This window comes from Ambystoma mexicanum, chromosome 12, assembly GCF_040938575.1.
Source record: "Ambystoma mexicanum isolate Mex_15411 chromosome 12, UKY_AmexF1_1, whole genome shotgun sequence".
Classification (NCBI taxonomy): Eukaryota; Metazoa; Chordata; class Amphibia; order Caudata; family Ambystomatidae; genus Ambystoma; species Ambystoma mexicanum.
In genome coordinates, this window is record NC_090936.1 from 530,399,607 (window position 1) to 530,421,160 (window position 21,554).

Consider the following 21,554-nt stretch of genomic DNA (forward strand, 5'->3'; position numbering starts at 1 on the left):
GTCTGAAACAGATTCGAGATATAGACTGGGAGCTGATATATATCATTGAACTTATCTAAAGAGTGAAGCAAATGAGAACATTCTGAAAGGAGACTTCCTGCAGAAAAGTGTTTAATGTACATTGGTGAAATCGTTTTCTTCATGCTTAAGAGATGTCTACATTTCGTCTGATGAAAAGAATGATGTAAGAAGAGCGTTGAGAGTCCTGTCCTTGATCAGCCATGACAAAGCGCTGAGTCAAGTCGACAGTTGTCAGAAGCAGTACATAATGTTGCAGTATTAAAGTTTGAGTTTTTCTTTCCTTAGGCAATAAAGATGGATACAGTTAGTAGTAATGTTGTCATGCCTGGCTGAGAAAGATGACAACGTTGTTCACAAAGTAGATGATGTCAGATTTCCTACTTGTGTATAATCTACTTTTGCATTCTGTCAATGATTGTATTGCTTTCACTCACAGTACAAACTTCATATTACATTGATGTACACAGAGCTAAGCCTCCAGTGAATCTTCCTGAGCAGAAGGAAGGTGTGAACATGGCAACTACTAGGCAGCCAAGACCCTATGTAGTCATTTCCCTACCAAAGAAAGATGACACATTGTCTGAGTCTTAGATAAATGGTACTGATAGTCGTTCACATGCAAAAAAGGTCTTAGAAATGATTTTTTGGCTCTAGAAACAGGCTTTGCAGGATAGGCAAAGAAAAGAGTTGTTAGAAAGTGAGCCTACACAAGCAATGCATGAAAACACACCTGATCTTGAGAAAAATGGACCCAGGCTAATCCCTAAAAGTGTAACGCTCACCTGATTCCCACGGAGGTGCAGGTCTGGCTTCGAGTGCTGATGCTTCTTCAATGGTGAAGCGCAGGACTCTGAAGATGGACTGGAAGGGCCCCTCTACTCTGGCTTCTCCGGCTCGCAGGAATATTCCCCTGTGTGTGAAAAGGGAGTATTACCTACTGACTGAGTTATGCTCAAGCCTCCCACTCTCTTCCAACCCTCCACGATACCCTTCCACGATTCCCAGTGAAGTCTCACCTTAGGGTCAGGAAGGATGAGCTCTCCATCCTGCTTCTGATGCAGGGGCGCGTTGAAACCCAGTTACTTCACTGGATTGAGGATTGATGGGAGTTCAGGTAAGCTTGACTATTCAGGTAAGGCTCTGTAAAAGTTCTGTTGCAAGTTCAAAAGTCCAAGCTTAATAATAATGTTCATTGTCTTTTGCAGCAAGCGCTAATGCTTATGTCTTTTTTCCCCTTAGGGGCCGGGGTTCGGAATGCCGGAGATATGGCACCGACCCGAAGTGAAATGTGCAGTTCCAATTCCAGTAAATGGCAGGTTAGTTCTGGATGAGCGCTCGGGAACTGACTTTGCATACGCTCATTCAATGTCTTTGTCTTTTTTCCCCATAGGGGCTGGGGTCCGGAAATGCCTGGAAGCGGCAAGACCCGAAATGAAATGGGAAAGACCCAACAGGTAAGTCTTATTCCCTTCCTTCTCTCACCTCTTATTCTTGTCTTTTTCTCTAGGCTCTGGGAAGTGGCTGTGTATCCGGATTATCGCTGCTGAAGATGGAGGAACCCAGGAAAGGTGAGTGAAATGCAGCGATCGTAACAAAATGCTTTAAAAATTATGTCTTCCCTTTCAGGATCGTCGTTGATGTCTCCGTGGTGCAGATTTAGCTGGTAAGGTCTCTTGTCTCCCTTTGCAGGTGACCCAGGATGCTGGCAGGCGTGGCTGAAGTTCAGATGCAGGAGCTGACACGGTGAGCGTCCAGCTGCGAGGAGCAGAACAACGCGAAGCGTGAGTTGCTGATCGGGTGTGGTTTAAATAGCTTTGGAAGAAGTCCCAACTGTGTATCCTTCCTCTGATCAGGCATGTATCCTTCCCCGACCACACCCAGGTGGAAAGTAGTCCCACAGGTAAAGTAGTTCCATTCAGGCCTCAAGAGGGCCTGGATGTGGCAGCATGGTCTGCATCAGGTAAGTGCACATTAAAACACTTGAACACATGTCTAGCTTTATGAGCCTGGCGCCTAAGGCGCCAGGACAGAGGTCCAACATGAGCCTGGCGCCTAAGGCGCCAGGACTGCGTCCAAAGGGCCCCAGCTTGGGCCCGCTGGTACTCCCCTGGGGGAAATGATGCCTGCCTCTGGGGTCGCTGGGTCAGACCTGGCTCCTTAGAGGTAGGCATCATGACAGTACCCCCCCTCAAGGCCCCTCCCAAGGTTCTTCCCTCCGGGGGTTTGGGCTTGTTCGTAAATCTCCGGTGAAACCTTTGTACTAATCGAGGTGCGTGGACATGGTCACTAGGCTCCCACGATCTCTCTTGAGGTCCATATCCCTTCCAGTCAACAAGATAGAAGAGTTTCGACTTTACCACCTTGGAGTCTAAAATGTCTTTAACTTCGAATTCTAATTCCCCTTCAATGTGAACTGGATCTGGAGGCTTGGACAATCGGGTTCCTGGTTGTACTGGCTTCAAAAGTGATGCATGAAAAACTGGATGAATACGCATGTTAGACGGTAGATCCAGTTTAAAGGCCACTGGGTTGATTATAGCTTTGATGGGATAAGGTCCTATGAATCTGGGATTGAAGGTTTGCGGGCCCTTGAGGGGTAAATGTTTAGTTGCTAGCCATACCTGGTCTCCTACTTGGTAAGGAGGAGTTTTACTTCGGTGCAAATCAGCGTTTTCTTTATACTTTTTCTTGGCTTGCTGTAAATGAGTTGCAGCTTCTTTGAAGGCTCGGGTTATTGTGGAATGCAGATGATTTACTGCAGGCATTTCCAGGGTCAGAGGTGGATCTAGGTCAGAGGTCCGAGGATGGTGACCATACAAAGTATAAAAGGGGGTTTGTCCGGTTCCAGAATGCACTGAATTGTTGTATGCATATTCTGCGATCCAAAGGATGTCTTTCCAATTTAACTCGGATTGGTGTAACATGCACCGAAGATATTGCTCGAGAGTCTGATTGGTTCTCTCGGTTTGTCCGTCGCTCTGGGGGTGGTGGCTGGTGGATAACCGCACATCTATTTGTGCTAGTTGGCAACACTTCTTCCAAAAATGTGAGATAAATTGACTTCCACGATCCGAGACTAATATGGAAGGGAAACCATGTATGCGAACTATATTCTCCAGGAATTCCTTGGCCAAGGTGGAAGCTGAAGGCAAACCCTTTAAAGGGATAAAGTGGGCCATTTTGGAGAATAGGTCCACAATTACAAGAATTGTGTTGTAACCAGCAGAAGGAGGCAGATCTGTTATAAAGTCCATTGACAGGGTGTGCCATGGCGCCGGTGGAATATCCAAGGGTTGAAGTAGGCCGGCTGGCCTTTTCTTTTGAGCCTTGTTTTGGGCGCAAATTCCACAAGACAGTACAAAAGACTTTATGTCTTTTCTCCAAGAAGGCCACCAGAAGTGGCGTTTGATTTTTTCCTCCGTTTTAGCGATACCAGGGTGTCCTTGCATTAAAGATTCATGATGATGGGCAATAACAAGTTCTTGCAATTCTTTACTTGGCAGAAACAACCGCTCCTGGAAGTAGGGTAAATCATCCTTAACGGTGTAATGAGGACCCTTTTGACTCCATTCCAGTAAGGTTGAAGAGTCTAGAAGTTGTTTTACTTGCGTTTGGATATCCTCAATAGTTTGCAATGAAGTTAAGCCTAAGATTATTTGCTCAGGTATGATGGGCACAGGTTCTAAGCTCGAATTAGGTTCTTCCATGCCAATCCGGGATAAGGCGTCCGCTTTTCCATTCTTGCAACCAGGGCGATAGGTAATTACAAAATCAAATTCCGCAAAGAATAGAGCCCATCGGAGTTGTCGTGAAGATTGAGCTTTGGCCGTTTTTAAATACTGTAAGTTTCTGTGGTCCGTAATTACGGTGATGGTGTGCCTTGCCCCGAGAAGGTAGTGATGCCAAGCCTTGAAAGCAGATTTGATGGCCAGTAACTCTTTATCGGTAATTGCGTAGTTGATTTCAGGAGGAGAAAATTTTCTGGACCAAAAGGCCACTGGGTGTAGTTGGTTAGTCTTTGGGTCTCTTTGCGACAGGACAGCTCCCATGGCCGAATTGGATGCATCAGTTTCCACTATGTACGGGAGATCTGGGTGCGGGTGCTTCAATACAGGTGCGGAGGTGAATTTGGTTTTCAGGTCCTGGAAGGCTTGTTCGGCCTCAAGAGTCCATTCGAAGCGTTTGTTTTTCTTTAGGAGAGCGGTGATGGGTTGGACTGTTCGGGAAAATTCCGGGATGAATCTTCGATAGAAATTGGCAAAGCCGAACATGCTCTGAACTCCCTTCACCGAGCTTGGAGATGGCCATTTGAGGATGGCGTCCACCTTTCGCGAGTCCATTCGGACTCCTTGAGGTGTCAGGATGAATCCGAGAAACTCTACTTCTGTGGTATGAAAAACGCACTTTTCGAGTTTTGCAAATAATCTGTGCTGGCGCAGTTTCTCAAGAACGGCCCTAACATGTTTTCTGTGATCAGATTCTGAAGAAGAGTACACAGGATGTCGTCAATGTAAACAATGACACAGACATCGATAAGTTCCTGAAGAACATCATTCATAAAGTACTGAAAGGCGGCAGGTGCATTTCACAAACCGAAGGGCATCACCTGATATTCGAAGAGCCCAAACTTGGTGCGGAATGCAGTCTTCCATTCGTCGCCTTCTTTTATGCGCACCAGGTGATAAGCTCCTCGGAGATCTAACTTGGTGTACACGCAAGCGTCTTTCACCTGGTCGATAAGCTCAGGGATCAAGGGCAGAGGATAACGATTCTTAATCGTTATTTCATTTAGGGCGCGATAGTCTATACACGTTCTAAGGTCGCCTTCTTTTTTCGGCACGAAGAACAGAGCTGAAGAGACAGGAGACTTGGACGAGCGAATAAAACCATTGGCTAGGTACTGATCTAAATACTGACGCAAATGCAGGTTCTCAGGTTCCGTAAGAGCATAAATCCTACTACAAGGTAGTTGAGCATTGGGTACCAGATCGATTTGGCAATCGTAAGACCGATGGGGAGGTAACGTGTTAGCCTGTTCTTTCTGAAAAACGTCTTGGAATTCTTGGTATTCTGACGGTAGCTGTACAGGGGTGGAAGTTGCTGAGGCTAGACCCATAGCTGGATTTCTTGGAAAACAAGTTGGTTCACAATCAGGAAAACTTATCTTCTTTGCTCGCCAGACAATTCTGGGATTGTGTGTTTCTAACCAAGGAATTCCAAGAATTACTTGAAATCGTGGGGCCTTGATCACATCAAACACGATTGCTTCCCGATGTCCATCCTGACCCACCAGTGTCACTTCAACAGTGGAATGCGTTACAGGCCCTGAGGCTATTTTGGTTCCATCTACTGTAGTAATGACATCTTGGGTTACTTTCGGGCGGAGAGGAAGCTTAATCCTAGAAGCCAATTCACGGTCTATGTAATTTCCAATAGCTCCACTGTCGATGTATGCTTTTATAGCATGCAACTGCTGAGGCTGTTTTGGGTCCACGAGCACCATTGGCATGACAAAATGCGAGGTCAAAGAGTTAGTTTTCAAGCTCGGCAAGCGGACCCCTACTCTTGCCGGGCTAGGTCGTTTCCCAAATCAGGTGTCACTAATTTGTTATCAGAAGCTCCTACCACCTTCTTAAGTATTTTAACTGGACAATTTCCAAGAAAGTGACCGGAAGTCCCGCAATACAGACAAAGTTGCATTTGCCGCCTTCTCTCTCGTTCTTTCTGCGTTAATGGTCCTTTAACACCACCGATTTGCATAGGTTCAGATACGTCGGTACTCTTGGAGTTAGCGTGGGTTTTGATCGGTGCTCGGTTTTCATACTTGAACCGATCTGCTTTTCTATTTTGAAGTCTGTGATCAAGTTGAACCACCAAGTCTATGTAGTCTGCGCAGGCCTGGGGTGGGTTTACTATCTGAGCTAGAACATCCTTAAGCTCTTCGCGCAGGCCTCGATGAAACAATGTGATCCTTTTGCTTTCTGGCCATCCAGTTTCCACAACCAGTCTGTTAAAAGTGGCTATGTAGGACAGAAGATCCTGATTACCTTGTCGTAAGGATAGCAGTTTGTTATCAAGGGCCTGTCCTTGAGAGTGTCGAGCGAACAATCTTTCCATGCTGGCCTGGAAGCCCTGAAAATTCTGAAGAATGGGATCATCCTGATTTATCAATGGAATAGACCAATCGGCAGCACTGCCACCGAGGTAAGATAGTATAAATGCTACCTTGGTCTGGTCGTTAGGGAAGGCTCCGGGTCTGCATAGAAAGTGTAAATGACATTGGTTCATAAAGACGGCATATTTCTTGGGATCCCCCGCAAAACGTTCAGGCGGGGCCAAAGGCATGTGTCCAGGTAGATTAATTTGTACCGGGTTACTCAAACCCATTGATGTGGAAATGTCTCCGGAATTAGGTAAAGGAGTGTGCCCTGCCTGGGCCTGTAATAACCTTTTGGCTAGGTCATCTGTTCTTTCCTTGGATAAGATCAGTTCTCTTTTGAGAGCGTTAGTCTCCTGGCGGGCTGAGTGCACCTCTGCCCGTAATTCCCCCAAAAGCTGGGCCAGCTGGTCAGTCTCGGAAGTCTCCATAGCGCCCGGGTGGGAAATTGTGGGTAGGCTTCGCGTTCTGTGATGCTCACCTGATTCCCACGGAGGCCCAGGTCTGGCTTCGAGTGCTGATGCTTCTTCAATGGTGAAGCGCAGGACTCTGAAGATGGACAGGAAGGGCCCTCTACTCTGGCTTCTCTGGCTCGCAGGAATATTCCCCTGTGCGTGAAAAGGGAGTATTACCTACTGACTGAGTTATGCTCAAGCCTCCCACTCTCTTCCAATCCTCCACGATTCCCCGTGAAGTCTCACCTTAGGGTCAGGAAGGATGAGCTCTCCATCCTGCTTCAGGTGCAGGGGCGCGTTGAAACCCAGTTACTTCACTGGATTGAGGATTGATGGGAGTTCAGGTAAGCTTGACTATTCAGGTAAGGCTCTGTAAAAGTTCTGTTGCAAGTTCAAAAGTCCAAGCTTAATAATAATGTTCATTGTCTTTTGCAGCAAGCGCTAATGCTTATGTCTTTTTTCCCCTTAGGGGCCGGGGTTCGGAATGCCGGAGATATGGCACCGACCCGAAGTGAAACGTGCAGTTCCAGTAAATGGCAGGTTAGTTCTGGATGAGCGCTCGGGAACTGACTTTGCATACGCTCATTCAATGTCTTTGTCTTTTTTCCCCATAGGGGCCGGGGTCCGGAAATGCCTGGAAGCGGCAAGACCCGAAATGAAATGGGAAAGACCCAACAGGTAAGTCTTATTCCCTTCCTTCTCTCACCTCTTATTCTTGTCTTTTTCTCTAGGCTCTGGGAAGTGGCTGTGTATCCGGATGATCGCTGCTGAAGATGGAGGAACCCAGGAAAGGTGAGTGAAATGCAGCGCTGCAGCGATCGTAACGAAATGCTTTTAAAAATAATGTCTTCCCTTTCAGGATCGTCGGTGATGTATTCCGTGGTGCAGATTTAGCTGGTAAGGTCTCTTGTCTCCCTTTGCAGGTGACCCAGGATGCTGGCAGGCGTGGCTGAAGTCCAGATGCAGGAGCTGACACGGTGAGCGTCCAGCTGCGAGGAGCAGAACAACGCGAAGCGTGAGTTGCTGATCGGGTGTGGTTTAAATAGCTTTGGAAGAAGTCCCAAGTGTGTAGCCTTCCTCTGATCAGGTATGTATCCTTCCCCGACCACACCCGGGTGGAAAGTAGTCCCACAGGTAAAGTAGTTCCATTCAGGCCTCAAGAGGGCCTGGATGTGGCAGCATGGTCTGCATCAGGTAAGTGCACATTAAAACACTTGAACACATGTCTAGCTTTATGAGCCTGGCGCCTAAGGCGCCAGGACAGAGGTCCAACATGAGCCTGGCGCCTAAGGTGCCAGGACTGCGTCCAAAGGGCCCCAGCTTGGGCCCGCTAGCACTCCCCTGGGGGAAATGATGCCTGCCTCTGGGGTCGCTGGGTCGGACCTGGCTCCTTAGAGGTAGGCATCATGACAAAAAGGAGGTCACACATGGAAATTTTGCAAGACATGTTCATGCTTAAAAGGTATGTTGGGAGAATGAATCTTTCTGAACTTTCTCCTACTCAAGTAGCACAAATGAACATGCCCAGACAACTGATAAATGTACCTAGGATTGGTCCAATAAGAAAGAGCTATGCTGAAGTCCTTCATGAAATAATTATGGAAGGTCACGAGAGAAGAATGAGATCGAAGAGACGTAACAAAGAGGATAACTTCGAGCTGAATAATTATCTGGATACCACAGCACACTTGGGATATAACATCTGGTATCAGCATATGAAGGAAGTAGGAAGATAGACCTCAAAGCAGGGATGCTTTGTGTGTTCATTCCTTCCATACAGTATGGGGAATTCTAAGTTCTTCATAGCTATCGAAATAGATGTCCAGACAGCACATTGTCTCACATAGCACTTTGCCAAACCAGAGGCCAGTTCATGGGCCGAGATGCCTATCTCAACTGGGCAACTGAATGGACAGATCCAGATGAAGATGATTATGTTCAAGAGAGAAAGAACAAACAAAGAATCATGTGATCTGATATGACAAGCCTGGAGAAAAAGGAGCTGGAATAAGAAGAGAAGTGAACAAGAAACTTGACAGTCCAAATAAAACTGAAGAAAGCATTAGGCACTGAAATTACAGAGGCCCAATTGTAGGTCTGCGGATCAGTGTTTTCACCAGATGGCTGGGAAGAAGGAATAGTTACCTGCAGAGATTGGATGGTGTATGATCGTCCTGAATCAACTGTTTGGAATGCACATGTGCTATGTCAGCCTTTATGGAAAACCATTGCCAGGCTAGTGACCTGGGTCAAAGATGAAGGAGGACCCTTGCAGATTGTTCCGTTAGAGAGTGCAAAGTTGTACTTCAGAAATAATGGCACAAGAAAAATGGGAGAAAATCAGAAGTGTTCAAGAATCTTTGATGTACCAGGAATGAAGATTGGGACAGCAGTGATCATGGATCACTACTGAGCCTGTGGATCCAGAGCATATATAAAATTGCCAGAGAATTGGGGAGGACTTTGCTCAATAGTGAATGTTCATGTTCCAGCTTTGGTGCTTCCAAAGGGTGATCTGAATCTTGACAGTTTCCCAAAAGCAGATGCTTACCTTAGGAAGAGGAGATCTGTGGACATGCTAAAAAGAATGAAAAGATAGAACTACTTCTCTGCAAAATCAATAGAAGCCTTTGATGCCATTCCTTTTGAGCACAGACTGTGCAGCCAGACATCTTAAGTGTTACATTGATCTTCATGCCAGCTATCCAGGTTTCAGTAAATACAAAGTGGCTGCAGATAACCAGATTGACGATCAACACGACTATTTAAGGATTCAACACGATCAGAGAAGAACGGAGAGCCATAAGACTGATGACTCTTCAGAATAGGTATGTCCTGGATATGATCACAACCATGGATGGAGGTGTTTGTGAAAAAAATTGGAGAATCATGTTGCACATTCATACCTTCTCATGATGATGAGAATGATACCTTGACAGAGGCCATAAACATGCTGTTAGGGAGAATTCTCCATAATGGCTAATTTCCCTTACCTACCGAGTCCCTCAGCAGCTTTGCTGGATTTTTAGGATTTATTTTGTTCACCTGGTAAGAGTGTGAGCCTTTTTTCCCACTCTTACATGTGTTTTGCTGTATGTGTTTAACATTTTTGTGTTCATAGACTGTGGAGCCTCACCTACTCCGTAGGCGTCATCTTTTTACTGTGTGTTACACAGCACCTTCAGTGCAGTGACACAGGGTTGTCTTTTTCAGACTTCCCACTTTAAACTCCATTTTCTGGGACGGACTACTGTCTCCCAGAACATGTAAAGTTGCCATTGACTTTATTAGTCTTTTTAAAATCACAGACCCAGTACAAACTATCTTACATAGAGTTCTGGAAAGGGTTAATAGCTATTGCTTTTTGTCTGTTTATCATGGAACATTGTTTCGTTCCCTTTTCATTAAGATTTGGCTGGTGGCAGTGGTAAGTACTTTATTTTTCCAACCGTGGTTATTTTAAATAACATTGGTATTGTTTTAGGTTATCTTAGTAGCCTCAAACTTAAACCCGCTGGACCATATTTACTTTTATACAGTTCCGGCTGGGTTTATTTGCCATTTCTTTTTGTAAAAATTGTTCTTGTGTTTTACTCTGCGTGCCAAACCAGGTTTGGTTCCTTTGTTCGTCGACCTTTGTCGGGCTTCTGCACAGAAGCCCTCCTTAGGCGCCTGAATGTCTGAGGGGGAAAGGATGTGAGAAAGGGGTTTGAGACTCCCTGCACAAGGTCTCCTTGGAGACCCATGTCGCACTCTGGTATGATTGGCTCCTGTTCTGAAGGCATGGACAAAAACAAAAGACGTCAGAGGTCTATTAAGAATTATTATTTTAAATGCACCAGAAGCTCGATTCCATGGTTTCGAAGTCATGTGGGAGGATGAAGTTGGATAAACAAGATGGTCACACCTATGCACAAGTGCAGACCGTGACTTCACTCCCTGAATTTCTCAGAGTTAAGAACACTTTCAAGGCTGAGCTTCAAAGTCCTAATTGACACTAGACCATTGAGGTGATGATGGATTGATATGCTAATTGATGGGAAGCTAGTGTTAAGACGAGCTCACAAGCACCTGGATGTTTAGCCTGGCTGCTGCTAGACGTAGGTGGAAAAGTACTGACGGAGGTTAGAAGCCAACCAATTGTAGAGGACCACGTAATTGAGGGTCCTATAGTTTTTGTAGCCAATCAGATGTCATACATTTAGTGATGTTCATAGTGGCCATTTTTGAGGGGAGTGCTTAGTTGCCCCACCGGATGTTAAGTACCCTATCACTTTCATTCACTGACTCATGCTAGTATAGAATGTATGCTTAGATATTCACTTAGAGCCTATCATTAATGTGCATAGGTTTTTGTAGTATGCCACGTAGGATGATGTTGGTAGTGACGCAGGTTAACGTCACTGATGAAAAATTTTGGGTATAAGAACCCATTTTTTTATAAGATGCTTAGAGTGAGAGGATCGAGCAAGTTTGTTCATGTTTGTCGTACTCCCTGTTTTAGATCATTGAAAATAAAACAATCTTCCTTTTGCCAAATTACCCGAGTCGTTTTGATTATTGATGTATGAAAAAAATCTGCACCCCCATCCATCTCCAGGGTATTGCTACTCGCCTTAAAGCGATGGGAACTCCCAGTTCAATGCCATGGTTCAACAACCCCCCCACCCATCACCATCAAACATGAAGCCGAATTCCTAAAATGAGCCCAGCAAAAGAGCACATGACCCTCCACCAGGAAAACACTCAAAAGACCATTGATCCACATAACAGATGGCCAATGTCGCTCTATACATAAATAATGGAGTGCCTATATACAAAGAGGGATACCATAGGGTATATACACAAGCCATGAATTTAAAAAAATCCTCTCTTATGTTGGCGAATATTCAAAGCATGCGCGTGTCACCTAATACATGTGGTATAAATCCAAAATCATTTTTAATGACGAAGACGAAAATATGTTTTATAAATATATATTGTTTATTTGCATTTAATAATGAAATACATATTTTGTATAAAAACCATACATATATATATATATATATATATATATATATATATATATATCCCATTACCTGGAGTTCACTACAAACTTTATTCAGTGGTGCTTCACCATCTTGCTCATTCAATTCAGCCCTGTTTTTATAATGTTGGCAACAAGAGAGGCAGCGAGGCACTCGCAGTCATTGTTATTTGATGCAGCGAGGCACTCACAGGCATTGTTATTATTTGATGAAAGTCAAGTGTTAGTCTTTCCAAAAACTGCAGTTACAGGCAAAATTGCAGTGCATGAAGAGACAGAAATTACATATTTAAAGCAATTGGAGAAACTGCAAAAGGAAAACATTTAATTGCAAAATTATTTGGATGTAGGGAGAATCCCGAGAGGTCTGTGAATTTTGATCACACCTTCTTTCGATAAGCAAGATCTGGTGATGCTGGAAGAATGGGAGCAAGCGACTAATGGTTGTTCTGCAACATTTTTGACACTACTAGTGAAATATGACAAATTAAATTGTGCAGCCATCATAATACAAATTGATCACATTGAAAACAAGCTCAAAGATGTTCAAACTACTGATGCTGTGAGTAAACTAAGAGCCAGTATAGATGCCAATCTGATAGCCCATGAAGACTATACCAAACAGAGCAAGAAATTGACATTTCTAAGAGATAAATTGGACCATGAGTCGGGACGGGCATATACATTTTGCCAAATGTTTTGATACGCTACGTAAATTGGTACAGAGTAACCAAGAAACAACATGGTCCACAATGATTCCTCCATGTCCTCCACAGGAGAATCAGATGCAACTAACAGTGACACTGAACTGCCACCCAATTCCCTCATTTTTTTAGCCGCGGAAGAGGCTTGAGGGGGTGGTATACAAAACCCGTCGGGGAAGGCCTGGGAAAAGCATTGGAACAAACAAGCACGGAAGGGACAGAGAACATGCTTTGGAGGGCACTGCAATAATTACCCCCTGTACCATCCATGCAAATCATTCATTTGGCCAATCATGTCCTCACTCAAGAACAATCCGTTTTTTAAGCTTTGGGTTCAATTTCTGCCCATCCTTAAGTTTTAGTTATACCCAAACAAGTCTCACTTTGATCTATTTATGAGAAAACATAGACTGAAGAAATGATTTTCCCTAAATCCACCAGACACAGCAAGATCGTAGGCACAGATTGGAAAAACGGATTTAATCATTGCTGATTTACCATCCTTGTTTGCATTGACTGATTTGGCATCTATTCCCTGTGATGAAACTGATTTCAATCTTATGAATTATGGCATAAATACAGAATGGCCAAAAGCCACCAATTTGCGATTAAAGTCCAAATTTAACCCATCAATAAACAGTGGCTGTCTTGAGGCTTTTAATGGATCTGAAGAAACTGCGACACAACAAAGCCCTCATGAACTATAATCTCACCGCAAATCAATGACTAATACAGACTCGGGTGCAAAACCTTTAGTAGTGATCAAGCTTCGGAAAAAGGGTCTAAGGTAGTCCTGCTCAATCATTTGGACTACATTGCTGAAGCAAATAGACAATCGCGGGATCGCTCTTGCTACACGAAATTAATTTCAAACCCTTTTCCGGATATCATCAATGAACTCTCTGATTTGCTCCAGAAATGGACTAATCAGGGCATTGTGGATTTAGACACAGCAAAATCTCTGTTTCCCATTACACTGGTGATGCCTACCATCTATATTGTACCTGAGATGCACAAATACATGACCAATCCTCCAGGGATACCCATTATTACTCTATGTGGTTCTGTATTGAAAGATATGACTACATTTGTTGATGAAACAATTAACCCTTTAAAGTCTACCTTGCCATCATTTATTTTGATAAAACTGACTTCCTAAGACAAATTAATGAAATACTGTGGGAGGCAGGTATGCTCCTTACATTTCTGGATGTGGTATCCTTATATACCTCCATTGACCATAAATTTAGATTGTAGGCTTGTAAATTGTATGTGGACCTTAGGTCTTTGAATTATCATGGTCAAACTTCTATGATTTTGGAGATGATTTCTTTCTGTTTGATGCAAAATAATTTTGTATTCAATGACTCCTTCTACCACAAAGTGAGGGGGTACTGCTATGGGGGCAACCTTTTCCCCCCGCTTATGTGAACCTCACCATGGGATGGTGGAAGAGGAATGGTGTGGGGTCATCTGAAAATAAGTAGTTCACTAATAAGGCAATTTGTTGGTTACATTTTATTGATGATGTATTCATCATTTGGAAAGGGAGGGAATGTGAATGGCTTAACTTTGTGAAAGTCTTAAACTGTAATGACTTAAACCTGAGCTTTACTGAAAAACATAGCTCAACAGAAGTGGTATATTTGGATGTTCGTGTCAACATCACAGGTGACGGTATTATTACTTAAGTATAGCGCAAGCCTACAGGTGCAGATGTCCCCTTGGTGACTACTAGCAATCATCCATCCACATGCATAAACAGCATCCCTCACAGTGAATATATTCGCCTTAGGCGTAACTGCTCAGATGTCAGTAGATTTAACAATGAGTGCTCCATTGCTGCTTCTATTTTCATCTCTAGAGGTAATTCCAAAAAAGTGATCAAAGGGCCTTTTATAAAGAGAGGAGCCTAAATCATGACACTTTACTTGACAAGTCAACAAGTAGAAAACACCATGCTGAACACACCGAAGCCATGACTTTGACTTATAGTCCAGATTCACACTACATTCGCGACCTTATATTTAAACATTGGCACATTTTAAAATCTATCTGAACTTTTGCTAATGCACCCCAGTATTACCTACAGGCAATCACCATCTTTGAAAGATAAATTGGTGTCTAGCTATTTGCCCCGATAGGGCACAAAAACAAAATTGGTTATATAGACATCATACAGGATTCTTCAAGTGTCAGAAATGTATATTGTGTCAATATGCAGTGTCACAATCTGAGTTTTTACGCCCCGTCTTACAAATGAGGTATATCATTTGCTCAAACATAATATGCACAACTGAATTTGTGGTATATCTTTTGAGTTGTCCTTGCAAAAAGTGGTACATGGGCAGCACCACTTGCAAATTAAAAAGAATCAGGATTTCACAGCACATGATGGCCATTAAAAACAAGGATTTCTCATACCCTATTGCCAAACATTGCGATGAACACCATGGTTCCAGTTTGATTGGTGTTTCCTTCTTTGGTGTAATTCATGCACCAAGTCACCCGAGAAGAGGTGATAGAACATTGAAATTGTGTCAACAGGAGACTAAACTCATCATTGATTTTGAAACAAAGGCTCCACTAGGACACAACATCAATGAGGAACTGTTTACTTTTATTGTTGTTTAACATTGATAATTGATTTTTGAGATTGTAACTGAAGTGTTTTTTTTATTCTTTGGATAAATATTTTTTAATTTGTTCGAAATGTTGAATTATGTGAATTCTACATTTTTACAACATTATCTTTTGAGTGTTTATGAGGGTTACTGGTGTGATTGATTATTTGATTTCTTGACCATATCCATTGACACACTAGTTTAAGCCCAACAAACAACAAACAAACAAACAAACAGTTGTGTTTTTCCCACATCTCTAGGTTATTTTAACTCAATAGTGTGTGTCTGTAAATTTCCTTCCACACATTGAGTTCATACGACAAGATTATCCACTGCTTGTTACAGACACAGGTATCATATGTGACTATCTTGCAGACTACACATGTAATATGGGGCTACCTATTACTATTCTTTGATACCACAACTCTGTTTATGGGATACTATGTAACAGCATGACAGGTTATAGTATAGTAGGCCAAGAGTGCCATGTTATTGTCTAGTGAACCAAAGAGTTCTAAATGCGAGATTGTATCATATAGTAGCAAAACTGAAAGCCCTATTAAACAAATGTTCAAACTGAGTTCTGCAAGTGTGTGAACAAGAGCTCAGTTGGGCATGAAATACTTTATGTTTTGTGTGTCTGCCTTTTTTTGTTGCTTAGGGCATAGATTTGTTGTCTACAATAAAGCGAAATTTCAACATTTGTAAACATTGGCACTTCGAGCATTTCTCTTGATGGTGAAGCGGAGCTGCGACCTGTGCACATTGGTGTGCATTTGTTTCTTTCTTTATACATATCATCACAACATCTATACATTTCATCTAATGATGCATATTACAAAATGCATCGCAACATCTTCACCTCACCCAGTGACTAGTGTTCAAATAAACAAAACACAAGCAAATCTTTAAAAACATCTCCAGGACATTGTGCCTATACATATTCAGTTATTATTCTTATTCTGTTATACTTATTCAGTGCCCCCACTGGCAAACACGTTTTGCCAATGGGGGCACTGATTTACCTCCAGACAGGAGCTGGAGGTAAATCTTGCCCACACTGGCAATAAAATGCGGGAATTACCGGCACCGGTAATTCCGGTGCCGGTAATTCTGGCAATCCTCTCGAGGGAGTCCTATGGAACTCAATGGAATGGGTGTTTACCATAATTTCCGCCACTTTGAATATGCCGGTAATTACAAGTGGAGGAAACGGTATTATCGTTTTGGTGGCATCCCACTGGTAAATCGGGATAGCACCAAAACTGTAACGAGGGCCAATGCCTTCCTCACAGAGCAATGTGTGGTTCTTTGTCCTATTTTGGTTTAGTTTGCAGCAGTGTGTTAATCTCATTTTTAAAGGGTATTTTATCCTTGATGATGGTTGGCTCTGGATTGCCAGAGGATTTGGGTGGCATCTTCTTTTGTGTAGGTTCCTAATTATATAGTCCTAGTAGATTTTGACTTGGGTGTCACTGTGATCCCTATTAAACAGTATACTAATTTTGGAGTTGGGTCACTGTGTTGGTCCTTTGAGAGAGCCTGCCACCCCTTTCTGAAGAAGGGAGTGTTTTGGTCAAATGAGTCTGTAATGGCTCTGTCATCCTTTTAGCATGTTCTGTGGAAGACTGTCCATTGCGCTCTGGAGAAGGCAGGTGTTCATAGGTTCTTGCTTGCATGTGTTCATCTTAAACCGGATTTTGTGAAACTCCTTTTGGTTTTCCCACTTGCCTGCACCTATTGACATTCGCGTTGTTCATAATTTTCATCGGTAAGTTAACAGGTAGCATGAAATAAAGGGTTTTTGGTTTAGGATGCAGTCTCTCTGACCCATAAATGTCTTCTGTGAGGTTGGTGAGCATTATGTAGGTTGTTGTGAGGATGCATGAGGTGTCTCTCCTGGTGTGACAGTCTTTCCCTGGGGAGCCCTTTCTGACAGTGGCTAAAACTGGCTGCACTGTGTGCATTGGCAAAGGATTTTCCAAGGTTGTGTTTGTCCTGATCTTGTACTGAGTCATTGCTTTGCTTTTTGTGTAGGTTTCTGTGCAGTCAACCAGGTGTGAGTAAGATCTAGGAGCAATACATGTCTATGAGCAAAGAGAGACAATGTTCACCCTGAAAACGCGTGGCAACCATATGAATTTGTCTAGCCAGCAGTTATATTCCCTGTTAATCTAGCTCCACAATTAATTCATTATATGTTTCTACTAGGAGTAGCACAATTAATCTAGCTACACAACAGAAGGTAGTTTAGTTGCTGGACGTAGTCACTGGCATCAAGTGAGTTAGTCGGGCTTCACAATGGGTTCTCTGGCCTAGCTGAAACATTTTAGTCTATGTAAATAGCAAATGTGCTGTCGGAGTAAATATCAATGTACTTGCATATGGCTATGAAATGAATCACTATGATGGCAAAGTGAATTAATTTAGCTATGCAATGAAAAGGGAAAAAACGTTCAGAGCCAAATAAGGTAAATTAACTACTTTGGCAGTGAGGCAAAACCACTTTAACTGTGCAGTGAGATTCTATGGCAGCAACAATTGATCCATCTAGCCATACAAGTAAAGTCTTTGGTAAAAAAAATAAGTTAACTGAGCAATGAAGCAGAGCACCTTTGCATCAACATGATGAATTGGCACAGCTATGCATGACAATTATCTTGAATAATATAGATATGCAGTGAAATTATCTAGCGGCAAAATAAAACTGATCTAGATATGCAATGGAATACTATTGCAGGAGAGCAAATTGATGTAGCTATGCAATGGGATAATCTGTTGGCAAAATAGCATGATCTAGTTGTGCTTAGAGAGATAATACATGCAATTAGATATTCTGTTAGATGAGTTAATATAGCTGTGCAATGATATTCTTTATCAGCAAATGTAGTGAAATTTACCAAAATAAAAGTCATCTAGAAGTGTAATGAGTTACCGTGGTAGCAAGTGCAATATTCTAGCTAGCTATACAACAGATTGGCTTTCACAATAAATTAATCTAGCACAATATGGCAGTAAATGAAATCAATCGCGCTATACAATGAGATGAAATGCTATAACCTAGCCCTGCACTTAAATGTTTTTGCCCCAACACAAATTTGACCTAGCTGTGCTATGAAGATTCTCTGGCATCAAAATATATTTAATCTAGAAATGCAGTGATATTCTGGAGCAGAAAAGTAGAACATGTAGGTGTGTAATTAAATACTCCAATATACTTTGAGGCGTAGGAGCACCCCATCCACATTCAGCTCTGCATAACTATAGCCTGCATCTCCAATGAAACATATAAGGGTCAGGAAGTAAAAAGCCACCAGCCTTGCCAGGCAAATTGGGAATGTATGCTTGAGTACTGATCTGTCAATAGGAAACCATGTTTACCTGTACCTTTACAGTTTGCCCAGGAACACTCTTCAGCCCCTTGCTGCAGCTGAGAGAGCACTCACTGCTGAGGGAGCCCTTAGTGTTTTCGCTGGGCTGGCTCTTCCATAAAGGGTGTCAGGTTGGCACCCATTTTGGATAATCCACCCTTGTCCTGTGTATGGCTGAGCGAGTTCGACAGGGCGCATTACTAAACATTATATATTGCTCAAATTTTATCAGAAAAGCATGTTTATTTGTGAACTGGAAGTGAGGGTGTAGATAGGGAAAGAGCTTTACCTGCGATCCAGTGTATACTTGCAGACATAAGGAAAGGTAAATGACAGAGGGTAGTCATTCCAGGTGACATGTCCTGGGGGATGAAAAAATAAAATAAAAACATGTCATTAATACTGCAGAAAAGATTAAACTTTCAACATTGACTCATCGACTTTTTTCATTATTCAGTGTATTCGACACAAACCATAAAACCTATCAATCAACACAACTAAACAACTATTGATATTAGTCATTAGTTATTTTTTAAAAAAATGGTTCAAATAACAGTATTAACCTCGCCCCTATGTCTAAGGGCTATTCAACCAAATGCCTTCACTGTGCCTGCAGCTTGCGGTAGATCTATCAGGCACATGTTGCTCACTGACCACTGCATGGACACATTATGCTTGCATTTATTGGGACAATATTTATACATGTTTCAGTCCTTATGTTTGGATGAGTATTTCCATAGACTATGCATTATTCCTTAGCAGAACAGTGGTTCTCATGTGTGCACTTTGGTGTCCCTCGGGATGATCACTTTTTCAGAAAATGTAAGCATTTTAAAAAATTGTGTAGCGTGAGGTGCTTCTCGCACAGACACATCTATTAATGAAATCATCTGTGTGTTATTTTGTCATGAATATTATGCAATCCAAACTTGTTAAAGGATACGACACGATAGAACCTAAATCACTATCTGCTTATACCAGAAAATTATTACCCTCCTTGGATTTGGTGATGGATAGCAATACCAAACAACACATAACTTCTCAGATCTCCTGAGTGTCTTGGCAATGGGCATTTTTAAATTCTGAACCAGTTTTAATTAATGCTATTAATCCTAGGCCTTCATTACCCTCAGTATTCGGGCCCCATTACGAGTTTCACAGTAAAACAATGGCAAATCCATTGATCTACTCCTTATATCATTTACTGTGACAGACACTGGCTCCGGTGGCACTACCATGAGAATATAAGTGGTGGTACAGTGGATTAACTTATATTGAGGATTGAAGGAGACACCTTTAGTGCAGAGTGATCACTCTCTGAGTAGTCAAGCTCATCAATGAAACAAAAACAATTATTTTTTTATTTAAGTGCATTATAGTTTAATTGAATTTTGTACTATAAAATTAAACCATTTAAATTACAACAATTAATAACAATTCAATTAATTAAAACATGAATAACAGATCGATTGATTAAAACCTCTGTAGAATGACATTAAAATATTCATGACTCCCTAGAATCTTTACAATTTCATCAAAAAAACTATTCATACATCAACATTTCTTACAAGATTTTAAACAGGAAATGGAAAAACCGGATGTGTTAATGAGTACTGTACAAAAGGCATGGTATCACAAGTATTACACTGACACAATGGGTACAATTTGTAATATGTTGAAATAGTTAGGGCTGGAAAAACTCCTACTTTGTCCTATAACTAGGATGGGAGTAGTCTAGACCATCAAATAATAAATAACAGTACTAGTGGAGTATGTCAAATCAAAATGGCCTATGCTAACAAAACCTAATGCCTGCCCTATCCCTGAGAATTGTATGCAAAAGGAAAAATCAGTGTTCAAATGATAATTTGGTTGAACCAGCTCCCCTCCCCACGTTAAACCTCACGGAGTAAGGTCGGTCTCTGTAGGCAGGATGACACACTCTGGCTCGGCTTCCAACACAATACACAGTTCAAAACCGTGGGTCGAGCCCTGTCTGGCATTCCACAATAAAGTCTCTTTTTTGACTTCCAAAATAATGTTTCAACCAAAATATTCACAAAGATCCCCCTCTGTCAGGCTCAGATCTTTCACCACACAGAACTTTTGTGTCCCCCTAAGTCAGGTTCAGACGTCTCTGGATAAAGTTCAACACAAACTTGCCAGGGGTCTCTCTTCCCCGAGCTTACTATACTTCAGGTTTCCCTCTGTTGGGCTCAGACCACTTTCAGATGCTGAAGACTTTCAAATACGCAGGGCTTTCTTTACAGACCACCGCTGGACCACTTCGACGGAAAGTTCACGGTTTAACATTCACTCTTCCTTTCTCTAGGAATTAATCTTCTTTATTTAACTTTTGCTGTTTATTCGTTTTCTTGCTTTAAACAAAGTACCTTTCATAGAGACTTTCGATTGGGCTACTTCCTTTCACTGTACCATTCTGTTACTTAGTATTGCTGATTCCACAGCTAGCCTTTACTTCCAAGTTCACTTACATGCCTGCCTTTCTTCGTGTCTCATCCACATGGCTGCAGCCTTTACTTGTTATATACTGTTTCTATTTCAATCGTTGTCATACACCGGTCTCTCAGATCACTTGCCAACTCACTGCCTATGTGCGTCTTTTTCTGGTTTCTATGATTTCTATTTCACAAGTCAAGATTAGTACCACAGGCTTGGCCTTGCCTCCCCAACTCTGCTGTTCACCCTGGAGGGTTGCTGCCATCCTTGAAAAACAACGCAGCCTTCAGTTGTGGGCTTTGGCCTTCTCCACATGTCTTTTGCAGCCTGTCAGAGGCTACGACCTCCAATAGGGAACCCTTGGGTTTTCTACCCACAGCTCTCGTCCCTTGGTCCGTCGTTCTGCTCCAATAGGTGTGCCTTTGTCGCAGAAGTTCTGCTCGTACTCAAGTTCCTCCTTGCACAGAGTGTATCTTTAGGTGTTGCCTTTTATCCGTGTGAGGAGAGCTAATTGGTATCTGGTGTATGCACTTGAAGTCAAGTGCCTGACCTCGCCATGACTCGATTAAGGGACATGTCCAGTACGATGTATGAGAAGTAGTCTTGTTACTCTCAGTCACCCTCTTCCTCGGCGCAGTGTTTGTGTAAAAAGGGGGAGGGGACTTCTGAGTATCCTAAAAAACAGAATGGGGTAGATGAACAAAAAAGGGCAGAATACTACATCTGACAATTGGCT

At 42.5% G+C, this 21,554-nt stretch overlaps 1 protein-coding gene across 2 annotated transcripts in view; it reads right to left on the reverse strand.

The window, feature by feature from the left end:
• LOC138513746 (C-type lectin lectoxin-Thr1-like) overlaps positions 1 to 21,554 on the reverse strand; it is a 634,248-nt gene that overhangs the window by 14,279 nt on the left and 598,415 nt on the right. For both annotated transcript variants that reach the window (XM_069628829.1, XM_069628832.1), the window contains exon 6: positions 18,648 to 18,720. In XM_069628829.1, coding sequence (XP_069484930.1) covers positions 18,648 to 18,720 — 73 coding nt within the window. The remainder of the gene's footprint in view (positions 1 to 18,647; positions 18,721 to 21,554) is intronic.